The sequence below is a fragment of the Lupinus angustifolius genome, chromosome LG15 (genome assembly GCF_001865875.1).
Source record: "Lupinus angustifolius cultivar Tanjil chromosome LG15, LupAngTanjil_v1.0, whole genome shotgun sequence".
NCBI classification, from domain to species: domain Eukaryota; kingdom Viridiplantae; phylum Streptophyta; class Magnoliopsida; order Fabales; family Fabaceae; genus Lupinus; species Lupinus angustifolius.
Window position 1 is genome coordinate 2010202 of NC_032023.1, and position 19964 is coordinate 2030165.

Consider the following 19964-nt stretch of genomic DNA (forward strand, 5'->3'; position numbering starts at 1 on the left):
TAGATTCTTATACATTTAAAATACAAATGCTTAAAACACAATCTTAGTACTTAGCATCCTTCTGCTAGCTTCTTCAGCATCGGAGCTTCGTTTAAAATCGGATAGGACCGCATGGAAATGGGACTTTATTCCTTTTATAGTTTCTTACCCTGCAATTGCAGGAGAATATCTATGCATACTGCAACTAAAATTACTTCATTATTTTGACATTTTTTCCCTTTTTCAACTGTATATTTTGTAGTGTCAGGTATGTTTGGTGAGAAGCAGAATCAGATTCCAATGTAGGTAGTTGGATTCAAATTTGTTGCAGCTTGTGCATTTGGTAAAGCTGATTTGGGGAATATCTTGTAGCAGTTTTATATGGAATGACTTTGAATTTGTCAAGCTGCCAAAAATTGCTTTTCACAGCTTTTATTCAATTTTATGAATCATATTTGAACATTTCTTTACTTATAAGTTTGTATGGAGATACTAATTGGAATTTGTTTACACTCTAATAATTATTGGAATTTTTTGGTATAAAAAATGGTATCCCCTTGCTTCATGACTAAGGAACTAATCTATTTTGGGTATGCATTTACTCCCTCAGGAAATGTTGCTCACCGGAATTGATATTGTGAATCACCATTAAAACAAGGTCTTGCGAGTAATAATTATTGAGAATAGATGATGAGTACAATTTAAGTTGGGATTATAGAAACTACTAAAGATCAATGTTTTATCGATAAATATGATTTATGATAGACATTGTGATATTATTTGATCAATGTAGTTAACCTTACAAATGAAGTTTTGTTTGTTGTTGTTTGCATTGGTGTATATTACTTATTTTTCAATGATATGTTGACAATATTAAAAAAAACTCAATAAATATTAAACTCATTTTAAAATTTAAAATGAGATACTAAAAATAATTTGTGGTAAAGATTCTTTCATTATGCAACGAGAGGAGAACGTGCTACTTTTTATATTGGCATGATTCTCAACCTACTGTAATTAATGAAAAAAATGTGTGAGAAGAGGTTTCTTAAGAAATCTTAATGCCTAAGAAAATCTAGATGCATTTATGATTTTATATCAAACACATGCTAAGTCAAGTCTTATATTTTGATAAATTGTATAAGTTTATTTAACGGAAAATAAATTCTATAGCAAATGTTTTTTTCTTAATCATCCAAGGCTTAATATATTAGAAAATGTTTTTTTAAAAGTAAAGTTAACATATGTCTAAGTAAGGACCAATTGCCTCCAAGAAACAAACATGTCCAATGATCACTATGTCTAATAACTTGGAATGCTTTACTCTTTCAAGTATACATGATTCTTCATTGGTTTGATCATTGGAATTTACTTCAAAATTTATATATATATATATATATATATATGATTTAATGAGAATGTTTGTTGTTTCAAGAATAATTTTTCAATTAATTGTTATGTTTATTGTAAGAGAAACTTAGTATTCTTTGGGAACATAAACCTTGCTAATAGAGGAGACTAAATTATGCACACAAAAGGAAAACTAGAAAACAACTTTATTATGGGCAAAACAAAATTGATTGATTTACTAACAAAGTGATAGTCTAGTGATTAAGACTCTATTAGATTTTAAGGATGACCAAAAGGTAGAGAGTTCAATTTTAGGAGCGACATTTGTTAGGAGAGACAACCACATATCTCAGAAGGGATTAGTTCCTTACCCAAAAAGGATGAGAGGATATACCAAAAAAACAAAACAACTTTATGGTAGAAGTAAGTAGCAAAAAGAAATCCTCAAGAAGCATCAAGAATAAGACATCAAATACAATATAACTTGAGCATGCACATCTAAACTCCTTCAAGACCAACAAATTCACTTCAGAGTTATAGCATGAAGATATTTGATAGAGAAAGAATATTTATCTAAAGAGATGAATGAATAATTGTAATTTGGGAGAAAAGACTAGACATATCCTTTGGTCGGATAAGAGTAAATTAGGATAAAATTATTGTATAATCTTCTATCCTTATCGATTATTTTTTGTTTATACTAATAATAATAAATTGAACTTGTTACACATTAACCTTTCTAAACCATTTTTGAAAGTGTGTTTAATCTATCATTGCTTGTGAAAAAGTTTTTATAAAAAATATATTTATAGAGTATATGTGGCCAGACCCAAAAACAAGAAATTAATAATAAATTTTAATAAGTAAATATGGGTATATGATGTATATGATAATAAAACTTCACTAGATATGTCTTCATAATGAAACTTTTCTCCCCTTCATTGTAAAAAAGAAATTTGTGAGAAATAGATAAACAAGCAAGTGAAGAAAGTAAGAGAGTTGGTATTCACCATAGTATGAGAGTAGTATTTTTTATGAGATACTGGAAAAAGTTCATATTCTATCCTTTTCTGAGTGAGATTGAGTGTTATCCTATTAGTGTAAGAGAGTCAAATGTTGTAATCATACCTTATATAATAAATATATTTTTGTACTAGGTTTCGTGGTTGTTTCTATCTCAACTTAAGGAGATTTTTCACATTAAAATTCTTTGGTGTCATTCTTATATTATTCTTTATTTTATTTATCCACTTATTGTTTGTACAAATGCTCATTTTATATCACACAATATGAGAGAAGCTGAGTATAAATTTCCCAACAAATACTTTGCAGAATCCCATCCTTTAATTTGTTTTTACATATTCTTATATGGATTCTTGATCTTGTATCCTTACATGTTGTAGGCCAATTTCTTAACTGTTGTTAATCCATTATTTATACGTGGGTACATGTGTCATTCTACTTTTACCACAATTGAAAGCATTAATAATAATAAAATGGAGAATAAAATGTTGAGTGAATTAGCAATTTGAGTGAAGAAAAAGTATAAGCGAACGACAACTTAAGAACACGTGACGGAAATTAATTAATAATAAATAAGTCGACATTAAAGTCATGTCAGAAGGTACCTGGAAAAACGCAACAACATAAATATAGTAAAAGGGACAGCGTTAAGAAAACAAAACAAAACAAAACAAAACAAAAGTGAAGTATACCCATACTTTTAAAACACCCATATATTCCTCGTGCTTAAATTAATCAATTTGACCATTTCCCACCGCCACGCAAAAAAATAAATATATGAGTCGACATGGTAATAGTTTTTATATTATAGTGTATCAAATATTACTTTTTTTTTGGTTGTATATTTTAGTGTCAATCAAATGAGGGTTAGACTGCTTTTAATAAGAGAAATTTTGATCGGAATATATAATACTCGATTAAACTGCAATAACCGGGAATATAAGCAGAATGGTTCTAGATAACATTTTTTTATAAATAAAAAAAGTAGAATATTACTCTAAAGATGGAAAGATGTTACTCCAATATAATTATATAAAATTTTATATTTACATATAATTGTGTATTATAGATAATTATTAATCATATATGAAATCATCTTGTCTGACAAGTCGATCTAACTTCTAAACCGGCTAAATCTAATTCAAGACCTCTTCTCGTTTGATATCCAACTTAGTTTCACAATATTGACATAATCCATGATATATACTCACTCTATGTTAGATAAAAACTAACCACTTTCGGATACGTGACTACCTCTTTCAACAAATATCGCTCAAATGAATAAAAAATTTGACTTTTTAGCCTACCTGAAAATTTAATAGAGTTTTACATCATTATATCAATATCTTGTTGATATTTATCACTTATATATTATTCATTATTAACTCTTAAAATTTATACTATATATAAAACCAAAACTTGAAATAACTTCCCTCATGGTATACTTTTCATTTCCTATATTGTCCTTAACATTATTTAATTTTTACAAAAAAAACTATATAATCCTAAGCAACTACCAATACATTAATTAACTACATATCTCACCTTAAATTAAACATTATCATAAAATAAAATAAAAATATAATATATAAAAATTGAATATGTATTATCACACAATATTCGTCGGCACACACTAACACACTAATGATAATAAATGATATATTAATCACCAAAAAAACTTGGCACGGTTAGTACAAAAATATTAAATTAAAATAATGATAACATATTTTTATAATTTTATCTACCTAAATTAGATGACTAAATTTGTGTATATATAACATAAAGCAAATGAAACAAAGATGATCAATATCATTACATACTTGTAACTCCTTCTTTCTTAGACCCTTATAGTCAAACCGTGTTCTCTCTACTTTTTTGACAATTCTGTGCCAAAAACTTTTGTGGGTGGATTGAATTAACATGTCTAGTTCATCGGAGTACTCTGAGTTTTCCGGCCAGAAGCCGGTGAAGTCGCCGGAGAAAACAAGTTTCTCTCATACTTGTAGTCTATTGAGTCAATACATGAAGGAAAAGGGTAGTTTTGGAGATCTTACCATTGAGATGACATGCAACAAAGAACAAATTGGTATGGATTATTAAACTCCCTTTGAAAGTTTCCATTTTTTTCCTTTGAAAGTTTTAGATGCTGCGTAAATTACTATAGGAATTAGAAAGGGGAGATTTTGAATTATATGTTATGTTCTTTTTTATATGTTATTTATTCTTTTACATTTCTTCAATTGTCCTAAAAATGTAACACATGGCTTTGATTTTGCTCCTTTAATTTGGAGATAGAGAGGATTGAAATTTATAGAGAAAGAGAAGAAGTATTAATTTTAGCATTTCAAAACTTTTCTCCTTATAAAGCTAAGAAATTTGGTCCCTTCAAATTCAGAATTGGATTAAGCTTTTAAGATAGTTTGGGTGGTTTCTCTTTCAAGATTTGGTTGTTGTTGTTGTTGTTGCTGAATCTGTAAGTTTTACAGAGTCACCTGAGACATCTTGTCAATCTGCAACAACCATGAACTTGTTTCCTACCAAAGAAAATAACATAGCACCAAAGAACCTCACAGCTTTGGATTTGCTCTCTCCACAAGCTGCTTTTCGCCCGCATCTTCCGGCCGAAGAGATTCCAACCTTGACCAATTCTAGGTGAGTTGTTTTGCTTCTTTAATTTGTTGTTAAGTTACTTAAAAAGTTGAAAGTTTTTCTTACCAATTTCCTGCATAAGATAAGTAATGAGTAATAAATGTAACCATTCCTTAAGTTCTAGTATTTATTTAATCCCGATAGTTTCCAAAAAAGGGCAGCCCAATGTACGAGTTTCTCAGTTATTGGTGTATGGAAAAGATAGATGTAGACAACCTTACCACGCAACAATATGATAGAGTTACAAAGAAGTGAAAGAAATCTACTTCATTTTTGGCTATTTACTTGTCAATTTAATTACCTTAACACTAATATGTGGTCATTTATTCATGATCTGCAGTGTAATTAAGCCAGTGAGCAAGGGATCTAAACCTGCACAGTTGACAATCTTTTATGCTGGACAAGTTATTGCATTCGATGATGTTCCGGCCGATAAAGCCAATGAGATAATGTCCTTTGCCAGCAAAGGAATCTCCCAAAGCCAGAACTATTCTGTTCAAACATACACTAGGAGCCAACCTTCATTCCCTCATAATTTAGTCAGAACTTCTGCTGATTCAATTGCTCCTAATGTGAATATCATCCCTAGTACTCGAGCCAATTCGATTCTTCAACACCCTCAACCATCATCTAGACCTGTTGTTTGTGGTAATTTCTTGGATCCCTTATATTTGAGATGATTGAAAATAAAGTTTAAAATCTATACATTGTCCGTGTAAAGTTTTTTACATAGTCAGTGAATTATCCACCGTTGATTTGTATTACTTTTGTTTGAGAGCCAATAATGGTTAACATATTAAATTACATTGTCAATGTATACATATTAAATCCTTGAAAATAATGTTTCTTGAATCGTTACGTTTCTGATCATAAATTTCCTTTGTGTTCAGATCTACCAATTGCTAGGAATGCTTCACTTCATAGGTTCTTGGAGAAGAGAAAGGATAGGTAAGACACTCACTACCATGTAAAGAAATTTTTGAAAGATGAAATATCTCTTGGGGTTTCATGTTTGTGTTTATGTTAAAATCAAATAAATTGATTTAATTAACAAGTTATTCCTTTTTAGCCCTTGATTGAAACAATCTTCTTAATTGTTGAATTTGTCCGATTTTACTTAAGGTTTATTTGCGAGTTAAGTTTTGGAGCAAAAAAAAAAGACTTGTGAGCCATTAAATATACTTGCAGGATGACTTCGAAGTTTTTCATTTCATTTTCTTCTCCTTCAAAACCCAACTCGCGAACAACTTGGAAATTGAATTAGACTCTACAACTAAGACATTTAAAACATGTAGTCATTTTTTAACCTTTTATGTTGTTTTTGCTTAGTTGATTAATAATTGTTATCGTATGATATGTTTTTACAGAATTGCTGCCAAAGCACCATATCAAGTAACAAATCACATTGAAGCTACTAATAAGCCAATTGAATCTAAGTCATGGCTTGGCTTGGGTGCAAAATCATCTCAATCCTATGAGCAACTATAGTTTTATGTTTTTTCTTATTACACCATATACATATAATTTGTAGCATTTTTTAGATCTTTTATGTGCATCACAATTAGCCCTTTGTTATATTTAACATAGTTTCTATTGGGCCTTGTAATAGTTCTAACTTTTGGTTAGTCTTAATATTTTTTTCTCTAATTATTATGATTCCAAATTTCTTATGTAATGTTCTTCAATACGTGGATTCAATAAATTCTTTGTTATTACTAATCTGTTCTTTTTTTTTAGTCCATTTTTATCTTTAAATTCACTTTCTTGTGAAAAGGAACAACTCAGTCCAATGTATGCTTTTATTTTCATTATCTTAAGAGCTGTTCAATTTAGCTTAATAGCTAAAACAATGACACAACTTGTCACACTTATGTTTTCTAATTTGAGGGGTCTTGAGATCTTATTTTAATTGAGTTTAAAAAACTTATTCCGGAGTAAGTGGATATCTCCTTTTAGTTAAAGAGTGTGAATTCATTTACTCCAAGAGCAAGTTTTTTACTCCTCATCATAGCCATCTATTCTACGGAAATCTAATGGTTTAGATTTACTCACTAATTGAAACTATTGGATTTCCCTATAATTGATAGTTAAGATGAGGGTAATTGGATCTCTCTTCTTAGTTAAATGTTTTTGTTTTTCTAATTCTTTTTTGTAATTTTAAGACTAAAAAATAGGACTATTGTTTAAATAGTAAGAAAACATATTATGTTTAATTAACTTGTGGATAATGAATACTAGTATGAGTTTATAGGTACCAAATAATATAGAAATGAGCACTAAAGTTACTACCCATACATGTCAATAGATTAGAACACAATTATTTGGAGTTTGAGTATTTTTTGGTACTACCAAGACCTTCATTTTTTGGGTAAGAAATTAATCTATTTTTTTTTTAGTATGGTAACGAATATTTATTTATAAATTATAAGAGATGAACTAACTACAAACAGGCCTGTTAAAAAAATCCCAATCATTTGACTCAAACTTAACATTGAAGTGATCCAAACTTACAAAAAAATGTAGTTTTTCTTAACAGATATGAAACCAAACATGTTTCCATAAGTTTCATACGGATCACTTGCCCAAAAATTGAGGGCTCACTTTCAGGTTACACTTCAGAAAGGGAAAAAATGTTACACTCAAAAGCAATTGTTTAAACCTCTAAATAAGTTGTTTTTAAATTGAAAATTAAAAATGGCATATACTTATATTTAAAAAATAAGAATTTTATATCCTTCTAGTTTTTTATATTGTTTTTTGATGTACTATTCTCTTTAATACTTGAAGGGACTTTAGCTCAATGTTGTAAAAAAAATCGTTTTAATACTTGAGGGTTTAAAAAAATTCGTTTTAAACAACTCCTTTTAATTAGATTGTAAAAAGCTTTTCTCCTTTAGAAATCCATAATTTAGAAACATGGTAGTAAATAGTTCTAGAAACTGGCTTGACTACATTTTGGTTGAGTCTTTGGGCACATTAAACCATGAGAATTCCTACTTTGATTATCAAAACAAAAAAGTTGCAAAAACCAAAATACACATAACAAAAATTAGCAAACAAATATTTTTATATATAGAATTGTCACAAATCTACAGGTTTTGTACCAAAACAACAACTTCAATATTTGTTATACTTTTTTGGTACATAATATTTTTAGGGTTTAGAGACTTATATTATATATGATAATTTAATGTTTTCACTTGACTTAAGTTGGTCTCTTAAAAAAAGTGATCAAAAAATATTTTCATTTTACTTGATCTAATTGAATGACTAAATAATATTTGATTTTTTTTCCAGTAAGACATATCCATTGAAAGCTGTTAGAGATGAAGTTATTGAAGATCGAGAGAGAGTAGAAACATAAAGAAAGCGTGTATGGAAGAGTAAAGAAGAGAATGAATAGTGCATCTATTATTGGAAAATGAAAGTTAGTAATTAACAACCAATTAACAATAAGAGTTATCATTTATAGTGTTCGTTATTCTAAAGGCCCATTAACAACTAAAGCCCAATAACTTCTCCTAGTTCTTGAATTACAAATTCTTCTCACTCCTCCTCAATTCAAGCTAGTTAAACTAACAACTCCTAATTCTCTTCTTTGTTTCTTGAAAGTATCATTCTTCAATGCTTTGGTTAGAGCATTAACAAGTTGCTCCTCTGATTTGCAATGTTCCAGCTTCAAGTCTCATTTATCTACTTGATCTCTTAGGAAATGAAACTTTATTTCTATATGCTTGCTTCTTCCATGAGCTATGGGATTCTTGGCCAAGTTGATAGTTGACTTGTTATCTACATAAAGTAGCATGTGTTCTGTAGTGTGCACTCCTGATTCTTTGAGTAAAGATAGCAACGATAAGGCTTGATATCCACCCAACAGGTTGCAATATACTCTGTCTCGCATGATAAGAGAGCTACAACTTCTTGCTTCTTTGAGCTCCAACTGACAGGGGCCTCATCAAGCTTGAAAACATAACTAGTGGTGTTTTTTCTATCATCTTTGTCACCACACCAATCTGCATCAGTATAACCAATCATGGTTGTTGTCTCTCTATTTTTTTTGGTTGGGAAGAATACTCCATAATCTAGGCTTCCCTTCAAGTATCTGAGCACTCTTTTTGCTGCCATCATATGCGAGTGCTTAGGATTCTCCATGTACCTGCTAACCACTCCAACACCATAGGTAATATCTAGTCTTGAGTTGTAGATATACCTAAGTGACCCTATTATTTGCCTATAGAGTGTAGAGCTAACTGCTTCATATCCCTCCTTTTATGTGCATAAGGAATTTCCAGTCTCAACTGGTGTAGGGGATGAATTACAATCAATCATGTTGAATCTCCTAAGTACATCAGATGTGTACTTCTTCTAGTGCATAAGTATACCTTTGGTTGTCTTCACAAACTCAATTCCTATGAAGTATGAGAGTGCCCCTAAGTCAGACATTTCAAACTCTTGTTTTAGTTTCCTTTTTATACTCTCTACTTCTTCAAGTTTTCCTCCAGTTATGAAAAAGTCATCTACATACAAGCATATTATCATTGTTGTTTCAGTGTGTGTGCCTTTTACATAAATCCCATGCTCACTGGTGCACCTAAGAAGTCCTTGCTTAACAAGGAAGCTGTCAGTTCTCTTATTCCATACTCGGGGTGCTTGTTTTAGCCCATAGAGTGCTTTGTGCAGTTTGTACACCTTTTGCTCATGACCTAATACCTCAAATCTAAGAGGTTGTATTACAAAAACTTCTTTGTCAAGTGGACCATCCAGAAAAGCAGATTTCACATCCATTTGGCATAGGATCCAGTCTATTGAGCTTGTTATTGCTATAACTAGTCTCATAGTCTCCATCCTTGCTACTGGTGCAAATACCTCATCAAAATTTATCCCTGGTTTTTGCAAGAAGCCTTTTGCTACTAATTTGGCCTTATACTTGGCCACAGTTCCATCTGGCTTCAACTTAACTTTGTAAACCCATTTTACTGAAATGACTTTCTTTCCTTTTGGAAGAGTTGTGAGTTCCCATGTACCATTCTTCTCAATGGATTTGATTTCTTCCTTCGTAGCCTCAATCCAACACTCTACTCTAACTACTTGTTCAAATGTTAAAGGTTTCATTTCTGCCAACAGGGCCATGTGAGCAAGATCACCTTCAGAACTGATTGATGCGTCTGGGAATATCTCATAGTCTCTCAACCTGGTTGACCTTTGTATTTGTCTCTGAGGTCTTTCAGTAGCAATTGTATTACCTTCATTCCTTGTATCTTCTTGTGGTGTTCTGCTGATGAACTCAATATCAATCTGACTTGCCTTGTGTGAGCCTTCTTGGTTTGAATTCCATTCCCAATATTTAGTTTCATCAAACTTGAGATCTTTGTTGTATAAGATGGAATCAGTCACTGGATCATATAGCTTGTATGCCCCTGTTGAATGATATCCTAGGAAGATTAGCATTTCTCATTTGTCATCCAACTTCTTTCTCTTATTATTTGGTATGTGTCTATAGCATATTGACTCAAATGCTCTGAAATGTTTCACACTTGGCTTGAGTCCTGACCATGCCTTTTCCCCCCCAAAATTTCTTGGGAAGTTTATTGGTTCTCATCATGCTCCTGGCCATGTTTAGGATAATCATGTTAACCCTCTCTGCAGTTCCATTGTGTTGAGGAGTGTATGGTGAGATGATCTAATGAGTGATGCCTTCTTTTTCATAAAAGTCATGAAACTCATTAGATACATATTCCCCGCCGCCATCATTTCTCAATAGCTTCAATTGATTACCACATTGATTTTCCACAAGTGCTTTGAAGCTCTTAAATTTCTTGAGAACTCCACTCTTCTTCTCCAACAGGTAAATCCATAACTTTCTGGTGTAATCATCTTTGAAAGTCGAGAAATACTTGTTTCCCCCTAATGATTGAACCTCCAAAGGCTCACACACATCAGTGTATACGACTTTTAATAGTCTTGTTGTTCTTGATTGTATTTGTGAGCTGAAAGAGTTCCTAGATTGCTTGCTTGTAAGACAATCTTCACATGTTTCAGTTGGTATGTAGATGTTAAGCAGTCCACTCACCATTCCTCCCTTACTCATCAGTTCTAAGCTTCTGAAATTGATGTGCCCAAACCTTTTGTGCCAAGTCCATGTTTCATCTGCTATGGATTCTAAGCATTCATGATCTTCAAGCTGAATTCTAATCTTGAAGGTTCTATTGGTTAAGAGTGGGGCCTTCAAGATTAGAGTCATATTCTTATTGAAGATCTTCAACATTCTGTCTTCCATCCTAATGTTATATATCTTCTCAAGCAGTTGACTCATGCTTATAAGATTGTTCTTCATTTTAGGCACATACAAGACATTTGATATGTATGAGACAATGCCATCTTTCTTCTTGATCATTATCTTTCCAATTCCCTCTACGATGATAAAGCTATTGTCTGCAAACTTTACATTGGTCCTCACAGAATCATCAAGGGTCAGAAACAACTCCTTGTGCCCTGTCATATGGTTTGAGCATCCAGTATCCAAGTACCAATTGTTTGTAGGAAGTTGTTGATCATTTTTTGTAATGATCATCAACAAAGCCTCATCTGAATCACTTACTACCATCAGTAGGACTTCTTCATCATAATCCTCATCTTTGGCTAATCTGGCTTCAAGATCCTTGCCTCTCATCTTAAGTTTGCATTTTGATGCAAAGTGTCCCCAATTCCTACAATTGAAACATTGGATGTTACTCTTATCTTTCTTCTTCTTTCCACTGAATCCACCACTATTTAGGTTGCTAGGCTTTTTGGTGAATCTTTTTTCAGACTCAGAGTTTTGGTTTGAGTCAGTTTTGTTGAGCCCTTAGGCATACAGACTAGAGTTTCCACCCTCGTGTCTCTTATCACTCTGCCAACTTCCACCATTTCTTCTTGATTTATTATTGTGTCATGAGTTTCTCTTCTTAAATTGGACACTGAGTGCCTACTGTGATTGCCTATCACTTAATCTTTCTAGAAATCTCTATTCATGAGCCTCCAAAGAACCTTGCAACTTATTAACCTTGAAATGTTTAAGATCTTTTGATTCCTTAATTGCTACAACTACATGATCAAACTTAGCTGAAAGAGTTCTTAGGATTTTTTCAACTATACATTGCTCAGATATTTGCTCCCCACAACTCCTCATAAGATTGATTAGGCTTCGAATTCTGGTAAAGTACTTAGATAGCTTCTCTTGCTCCTCCATCTGGAGCAGTTCATATTGCCTTCTCATTATCTGCAACCTGGCCTTCTTTACTTTCACCCCCGCCAGTATAGCACTTTTCCATAATATCCCAAGCCTCTTTGGAAGATGATGCAACTGAAATTTTTTCAAAGTTTGAGTGATCCACACACTGGTGTATTAGAAATATTGCCTTATAGTCCTTTTTCTTATCATCTCTAAACTCCAATCTGCCATCTTTAGTGGGATTCTCATCATCAAGTGGTTGAATCCCAACTTGTACAACTTCTAGACACTCTTGAAATCCGAAAATTGTCTTCATTTGAATGCTCCAATGATCATAGTTCTTCCCATCAAGTATAGGAAGATTCATTTCAAACTCGTTCGAGGTTGTCATATCCTCCTTTCGATTTTCACTTTAACCTCCGTTCTTGCTCGAATGACCTCAACTGTGAGCTTCACTTCTTGAAGCCTCTTGTGTCGTTCTTGACACCACCACAGGTCGTTGATTGTTTTTAGCTCCTAATACCATTGTTAGAGATGAAGTTGCTGAAGATTGAGAGAGAGAGTAGAAATAGAAAGAAAATGTGTATGGAAGAGTAAAGAAGAGAATGAATAGTGCATCTATTATTGGAAAGTAAAAGTTGGTAATTAACAACCAACTAATAATAAGAGTTGACTACAAAGCTCGCCTACTAGGATACGTCACCGTTCGCGACTCTAGCCCCAACCTAAGTATCACATATAACCAAGACCTCTTGCTTCTCGTGAAGACACTTACCTAGATGTAGCTAGGGTTTTCCCAAACCTATTCTCCTTCTATGGTGATACAACACACCAAGAGAATGTGGCAATGCCTTAGTCTAACAATTTTCTTCAAGTTACATATGCACCTCAATATGCAGATTTTACACTCTTCTTATAACCTAAGAACTCTTCTCAAAGATCTCACAATTACAGAATAAAATGTGTGAGATGCAAGGTTTCATTTTCACAAAAATATGACAATTAAACTCAACGGATATCTTGTAAAGATTCACCCTTTTCTTTTCTCAAAAGAACACTTAGAAAATCTTTCCAAAAGATATGAAAGTTTGAGCTTAAGATCTTCTGAATAATGTGTAAAACTCTTTGTTTCGAAAATGTATTCTAACCCTATATTTTTCTCAATGGTTACGAAGCAATATGAAAAACTTGGGTTATTATACTATTTTGTTTTTAACTGAAGTTAATCGATTATACTTCACCTTAATCGATTAATGGGTTTCTTGAAAATAACAGAAAACAGAATTAGTAACCATCTTAATCGATTAACTCGCCATTTAATTGATTAACATGTTCGTCCCAATGATTAATCGATTAGCACATCTGTTAATTGATTAATGGTTTTCTAAAACATATTTCAAATGATGAATGAACCTCCTACATTATTTATAACCTAATGATGCATGCCTTTGAATGATGTATGATATAAAACACTTTTTAAATGCATTTAAAACATATGATCATGTATGTATGTATGTGCATGTAAACCATGTATGTATGCATATGAGTCTCATTTTAGATATGATTTATTTTAGCTTGTGAGACTTTCATTATGGTTCATCCTAGCCTAGACTCTTACTAAGGAAGCAACTTAAGACCTATTAAAGATATAAAAATACTTGACCCCTAGATCTTCTTTTGAATGTTTTGCCTTGTATAATCTTGAGTCTTGACTTTATAGTTGATACTTTGTTGTTTGTTGATTTGCTCATCCTCTCAAGCTTGTCCTTAAACATTCACCACGTTGTCGATCATTTATCTTTATCAATCTTTTGTTTTCATCAAACTATATGTCATTTGCCTTCATCAAAACATATGTAATTTATGCTTGCATCTTTAATCTCTCATTCATACATAATTGCATCTTCAGATAATATATATTAATCTAAATCTGAATACAATGAACCATAAAGATCCTTATGCTCAAACATGAATCCATAATAGAATTTGGTGAACATTTATGCACATTAAACTCTAATGCACCAGCTACACATTAAAAGATAGCTTTGACCTGTTGAGATGACACATCCCATTTTTTCAGTGTAGAGATAGATTGAAAACATTATTGAATGATTTTTTATTTCTTAGGGACCATATTTACACACAAGAAATATGTAGATAACATTTTGTAATTTTTTCCTCGTGAAAGATTGGGTCAAGTGAAAAACTATCAATTTGAATATATAAGTTTTCAACATCATCTTCTCAATTAATTAAGAAACAATTACATGTTTTCCTCTTATTTTTAATGATAGAAATGTAATTTTATTATAATTAAAATGATAAATATGTCACTAAAATTTTTATTTCTCTTTATTTTTTGAAATATTTATCCCTATGTTAATGAAGAAAATCATAAATGATAAGTTTTACACTTGCGGCAATTTGCCAATAAATGGGGAGACTGGGAAATCACATTGTAATTGCATTTATGAAGGAGAACATATCTTCAATTTCATAATTTGTATCATTTTATATGTTATAAGTTATGATTGGTTAAAAAAATAATTAATAATTAAATTTTAACTTCAACATATTTTTTCAACCAATCACAAACTCATAAAACATGAAATGATACTCATTGTAAGACACCAGATGCGCACCCCATATGAAGAGCGAAGGGATGTATTTTTTTCACTTATAAACTTTTTCATTCGTCAATTATATCTATTAGAATTTAGAGATCAAGAAGAGAATGTAAAAAATCATCTTATTTTCATTGATTTGTCGAAATTGATTCATTTACAAAGGCTAGAAGTATTATATATTGAAGCACATTATCTTGTAAAAATAGAAAAATAACTAACTCAAAAACAAACTCTAACTAACTCTTCTAACTTAAATATTAAACTATTACAAATTTATTAATCAATTAATCATTTGCTACTTTACTAAGCCACCATTAAATCTTCATATTCTCAATTACTTCCCTGTCATAATCAACAACTCACATATAATTGTGTGATAGTTCAACAAATCTAGAGAAGTATGTGATAATACAATGAAATACTCTATAATAACATATGGTTGTAAAACTAGTGTGATCAACGTTTAACTTACTCGCTTTTTTTAAAATTTTTGTATGCTTAAACTCAAAGAAATTATGAATAATTCAGAACCACTATACCATACTAAGAGCCAAATTTAATGGACGAAGCTTATAATTTTATCTTATTCAATAATCTCAATTTTTTCTGATCATATACTTTAATTTCGAATATAATTACACGTTTTAAACAGAATAATGATTGCGTTGCACAATTTTTTTGGGTGAAGATTATTTGCACAATTTTACTTTGATAATAAACCGTGCACATAAATTTATGTATGTCTGAAAGGTCACTTTAATTCATAACAAGACATAGATAATGTATTTTTTCCTTCTTTTTTTATAAAGTAACGTTGCTCAAACTATACCTATCAATATAATTTTCCCATATGATGAGTAGGGAGCACAATAATATACAATTATAAGAAGAATGTAAAATATATGCACTAACAGTGTAAAGATTTATACACAGTCAGTGCATCATTTACCATTCATTTGCAATATCTTTATTTAGAAGTCAATAATAACTAAAAATTAATAATAAATGATATAATAACAATGTAAAAAATCTTTATACTATCAATATATATCTTTTTCCCTTTATAAGAAAAAGATAAGTGAAAACATACAATGTGCTAGTGGGGCATATGCCTATGAATGATAAAGGGGGTTCCCTAGCATAAAAGTAGTAGCTGGGAACCATTATATGATTCTTTTTAACTACCTTGCTTCTTCATTATTATCATACACCAGAATAATTTATCAATCATTATTTATATTTAATCATTATAATTGAAAATCGGGAGAAAAATTTATGTGAAGACATATACAACATATTATATTTAGAGATAAATGTTTATATTTTTTGTGTTATCATTTATAACTAAATTTTAATGTGGTATCAAAATTTTATTAGCTGACTCTATATACATACGTCTTCAAACAAATCTTTTTTTAATTGTATGTAAATCTTTACACTGAGAATGCGTAGATATTACACACTTATCATTATTAATAATATTATTTTGTATGGTAGTGGAGATGGGATATGGCCAAAGAGAGAGAGAGAGACTTGGATTCCTTGTCTTATTCAATCGACTTGGTGCTCTGAAATTCAAAGTGGTCCATAGTAATAGACCCTACCACTTAATAGCATGCACTTAAACGACGAAATAACACATTTATGAGACAACTTCATGTTATGTTCAAAGATAAGTTCCAAATTTCAGACACTTTTTACCCCACTTTCATTCTTCTCCATTCCTCTACTAAGTGGAATTACTATATTCTTTTTTTCTTAGATTTGCTTTTCACAAATATTTAGTTAATAACAACTTCACCTATCACGTATTAGCTTAACATATAACTTGTGTAGATTATATTATTTATACACTAAAATTTAAAAAAAAAATGAAGTCTTGATCATTGATACTTTTATGGTGGAATTAACTCTTTCAGATATTTCTCTTATATATATATATATATAAGATTCCAATATAAGAGTTTTGATTAAGACAATTGGGAGTGTTTAACTTTATTCAATCGCTAGTAATTTAATAAATTTCTAGCAACTTGATTTTTTATAACACATAATACATTTATCATGGTTGTGTTTGATAAAATATCTTGAAAAGGTAGCTCAAGGCTGAAAGTGCTGAAGGCTAATAAATTAACATATTTGGTAGAAAAAACAAGTTAATAAATTGTTTGTAAAAATTGTGAATTGAAATTGCTTATTAGTGAAAGGATCAGAAGACATATACGCCTCTGTTTTTCACAACTATTTGATAAGTTATTTGAGAGGCTATATGTTACTTAAGAACTTATAAGCTAGCCTAGAGCTTATAAGGTTGCTTAAAAATAGGAATTAATAAGCTAGTGGATTTAATTAAAATTGTTTGGTAAGATTAACCAAACTAACTTATAGGTGTAAATAAGTCACAAACTTATAAGTCATAAATTATCTTAAATAATTAGATGAACATGAAATATAATTATATACAAATATTAAGGGGAGAAATCTGTTTATACCAAATTTAAGTTACACTCAATCTCTATCACCCATTTTCTTAAATCCAATGAACCAAATGGGATAAACTTAAAAGTTAATTAAAATTTCTTTTTTTTTCTCTTCATTTATTTCACTCACCCTTATAGTTCGTTGTTGAATTTAAGAAAATAAATAAGTAAAATTGAATGTAACTAATATAACTTAACTTCGATGTAAACGAATCTCTCATACTATATTAATGTTATATTTTCTGATTAACCAGAATAATTTAGTATATCATGTTATTCTTATTTTAGGAGAGAGATACTCCTCATGCTACAAAAAAAAATGTTTACTTTTCATCAAAATAAGTTGGTTTATTTTAGCCAACTTTAATGTTTAATTTTTTTGAAAGCTTATAGGAGTAAAATAGCTACTCAACTCATACAAAAGTGTACTAGATCAAAGCAAATGATGGATATGCAATTAATCTTAATGCAAAACATCTAACTTTAAAGTTTAAATTATTAAATGAAAAAAAATGAATAAATGATTTTTATATCCCTAAAAATTAACACCTTCTAGGTTGCAATAGAAGGAAAGTCACGACAAAAGGGATATAGAAGGAAACACATAAAAATTGAATACAAGTCAGAAACAATCTGAAACTCTCAACATGTTCTTGTTTTTTTGCAACAAAACTGGTTCATGTTTAAGACATAATAATTCATGAACATAACAAAAAAATATGTGCAATTGAGATCTCAAGTTCATAATTCTTAGTAACAATAAAGTCCCCCCTTCCCCTCAAAAAAAGTATTACAATACTCACTAACATGAGAGTCTCTATCAATTTTCCGATCAAACATTTTTTCTCTATGGTTACAACAAGGGTGTGTCTCAATTCTCATATGTAGTAGTTATTATATAGCCTTATTAAGATTATGTACTTAGGACATATCAATACGACATGGATCAGCTATCTCCAATGATGTCACATTCTTTGTCTCTGTCCGATCATATATTGTTACAATCAAAAATAAAATATAATATTCTGATTGGCTCAGGACATGGAATGAGATACCATTCGAAACATGTGATCTTTGTCCATATCAATATGGTTCAGTAAATTAGTCTCTAGCTTATGATCTTCCATGGCTAGAGACATAAATTATATGCTAAAGTGCAATAATCCCAGTTGAGAACATTTGGTCCCTTGTGTATGGTGAACTTGACATGTCCACAGATCTTGAAGCTTCTGATCTACACATTTCATTGCGTTCCTCCATCATTATCTGCCTTGAACGACACTCAGTGCTACAAAATGCCTTCTCTCCTCTATGAACCAAAACAAAATCAAAAATAATCATGAGTCCAAGTCCCATATCAAAATCCTCAAACATTTTTGAACAAATATTTTGTATCACAAATATTTTGTATCACAAATTTTGTCTGTCTCATACTATGTTCCGACTAATAATAAAGAAGTAAAAACAACAATCAAAATATTGAAGTAATTGTATTTTTAATTGAAATATTTTTATTGGCATAAGATAAATATATGATTTTTTTTGGTATTATAAAAGATATACCCTGATTTTATGGCGAAGAAATTAATCTTTTTTGGGTGTGCTACTGCCTCTCCTAATAGGTGTGACTGTTATGAATAAGTAATTAACTTTTCAGTATTTTTAGTATCTAATAAGACTTTAGACCACTAGATCAATATTTTATTGATATATGAAACATATTTGTGATAAGATATGTTTCTTCAATTTATTCAAGATATAACTTTAGATGTTATTCTTGGGTGATCTTCTCCAACATATGGTTTGGCCGATGTTTTGTTTTTGAATGAAAAAAGAGAAACAAAAGTGTCGGCAGAACAATAATAATTAAGTAAAGTCCTAATGTTTTTTTCAACAAACAAAAAAACAAGTCAAATTGTGCTGATGAAAGATTCTGGGTTGGTTTGTAATAGTACCTGTACATGTATATGTCTTTGCCATGGAGTTTCTTTCTGCATAGATGACATGAGCTGAGAAAATCTGATGTGGGAAATTCAGCTTCAACTATAGTTGGTGTTTGTGGGGTTCTTCTAAAAACACCAACTTTGTTGTTGTTATTTTTCACAACTCCACTTTCACCGCCATCATAGTAAACCTTAGTGATGGTTTTGTTAGGAACATGATATGTCACATATGTGTAATCTTCTGAGCTTCCAACATCAATTTCATTCACACCTTTTTGAAAAAACCCATGTTGATTTTTTATGGTATGAACCGGGATTGGTCCAGATCGGTTCAATTGTGTAGTACAAACAGCATGTTTTGGCAAAACTTCACGTCCAATTTCACTTGATTTATTATTATCAAGAGCCACAACAATTCCTAGACCAACACCACCAAGGTCATAGCTCTTTAGGCCCTTTGGTGATTGCATCTTCAAGTTCATCTCAAATGGGCTTCTTGGGCTTCCTATGGTATCGAAAAGCGCGGCGGCTCGGCCACCGGAGACTAATAATTCCGATAACTTTCCCATCATTGGCCGGTATCTCTTCCCTAACATGGCCTTAAAATTGTGATAGGAGGAGATAGGTGTTTGTAGCAAAGAGTATTGTTATGAAGGGTGAGATGTGGGGTGTCCTTTATAAGACCAATAAGAAAAGATATCAT

At 31.0% G+C, this 19964-nt stretch overlaps 1 protein-coding gene and 1 pseudogene across 1 annotated transcript; one reads left to right on the forward strand and one right to left on the reverse strand.

Moving 5' to 3' along the window:
• LOC109327292 (protein TIFY 10A-like) lies at positions 4147-6720 on the forward strand. The gene is made up of 5 exons (XM_019560366.1): positions 4147-4438; positions 4839-5004; positions 5342-5649; positions 5892-5949; positions 6369-6720. Exons 1-5 carry the CDS (start codon positions 4273-4275, stop codon positions 6487-6489), a joined length of 819 nt encoding a protein of 272 aa, XP_019415911.1. The 5' UTR covers positions 4147-4272; the 3' UTR covers positions 6490-6720.
• Positions 17930-19878, reverse strand: LOC109328547 (annotated as a pseudogene).

What these genes read in the sequence shown, in the direction of transcription:
- LOC109327292 (XM_019560366.1), top strand. Translation starts at nt 4,273, where the DNA reads ATGTCTAGTTCATCGGAGTACTCTGAGTTTTCCGGCCAGAAGCCGGTG. An exon ending in CCAACCTTGACCAATTCTAG is followed by an intron (nt 5,005 to 5,341) that starts GTGAGTTGTTTT and finishes CATGATCTGCAG; the next exon opens with TGTAATTAAGCCAGTGAGCA. An exon ending in ATCTAGACCTGTTGTTTGTG is followed by an intron (nt 5,650 to 5,891) that starts GTAATTTCTTGG and finishes CTTTGTGTTCAG; the next exon opens with ATCTACCAATTGCTAGGAAT.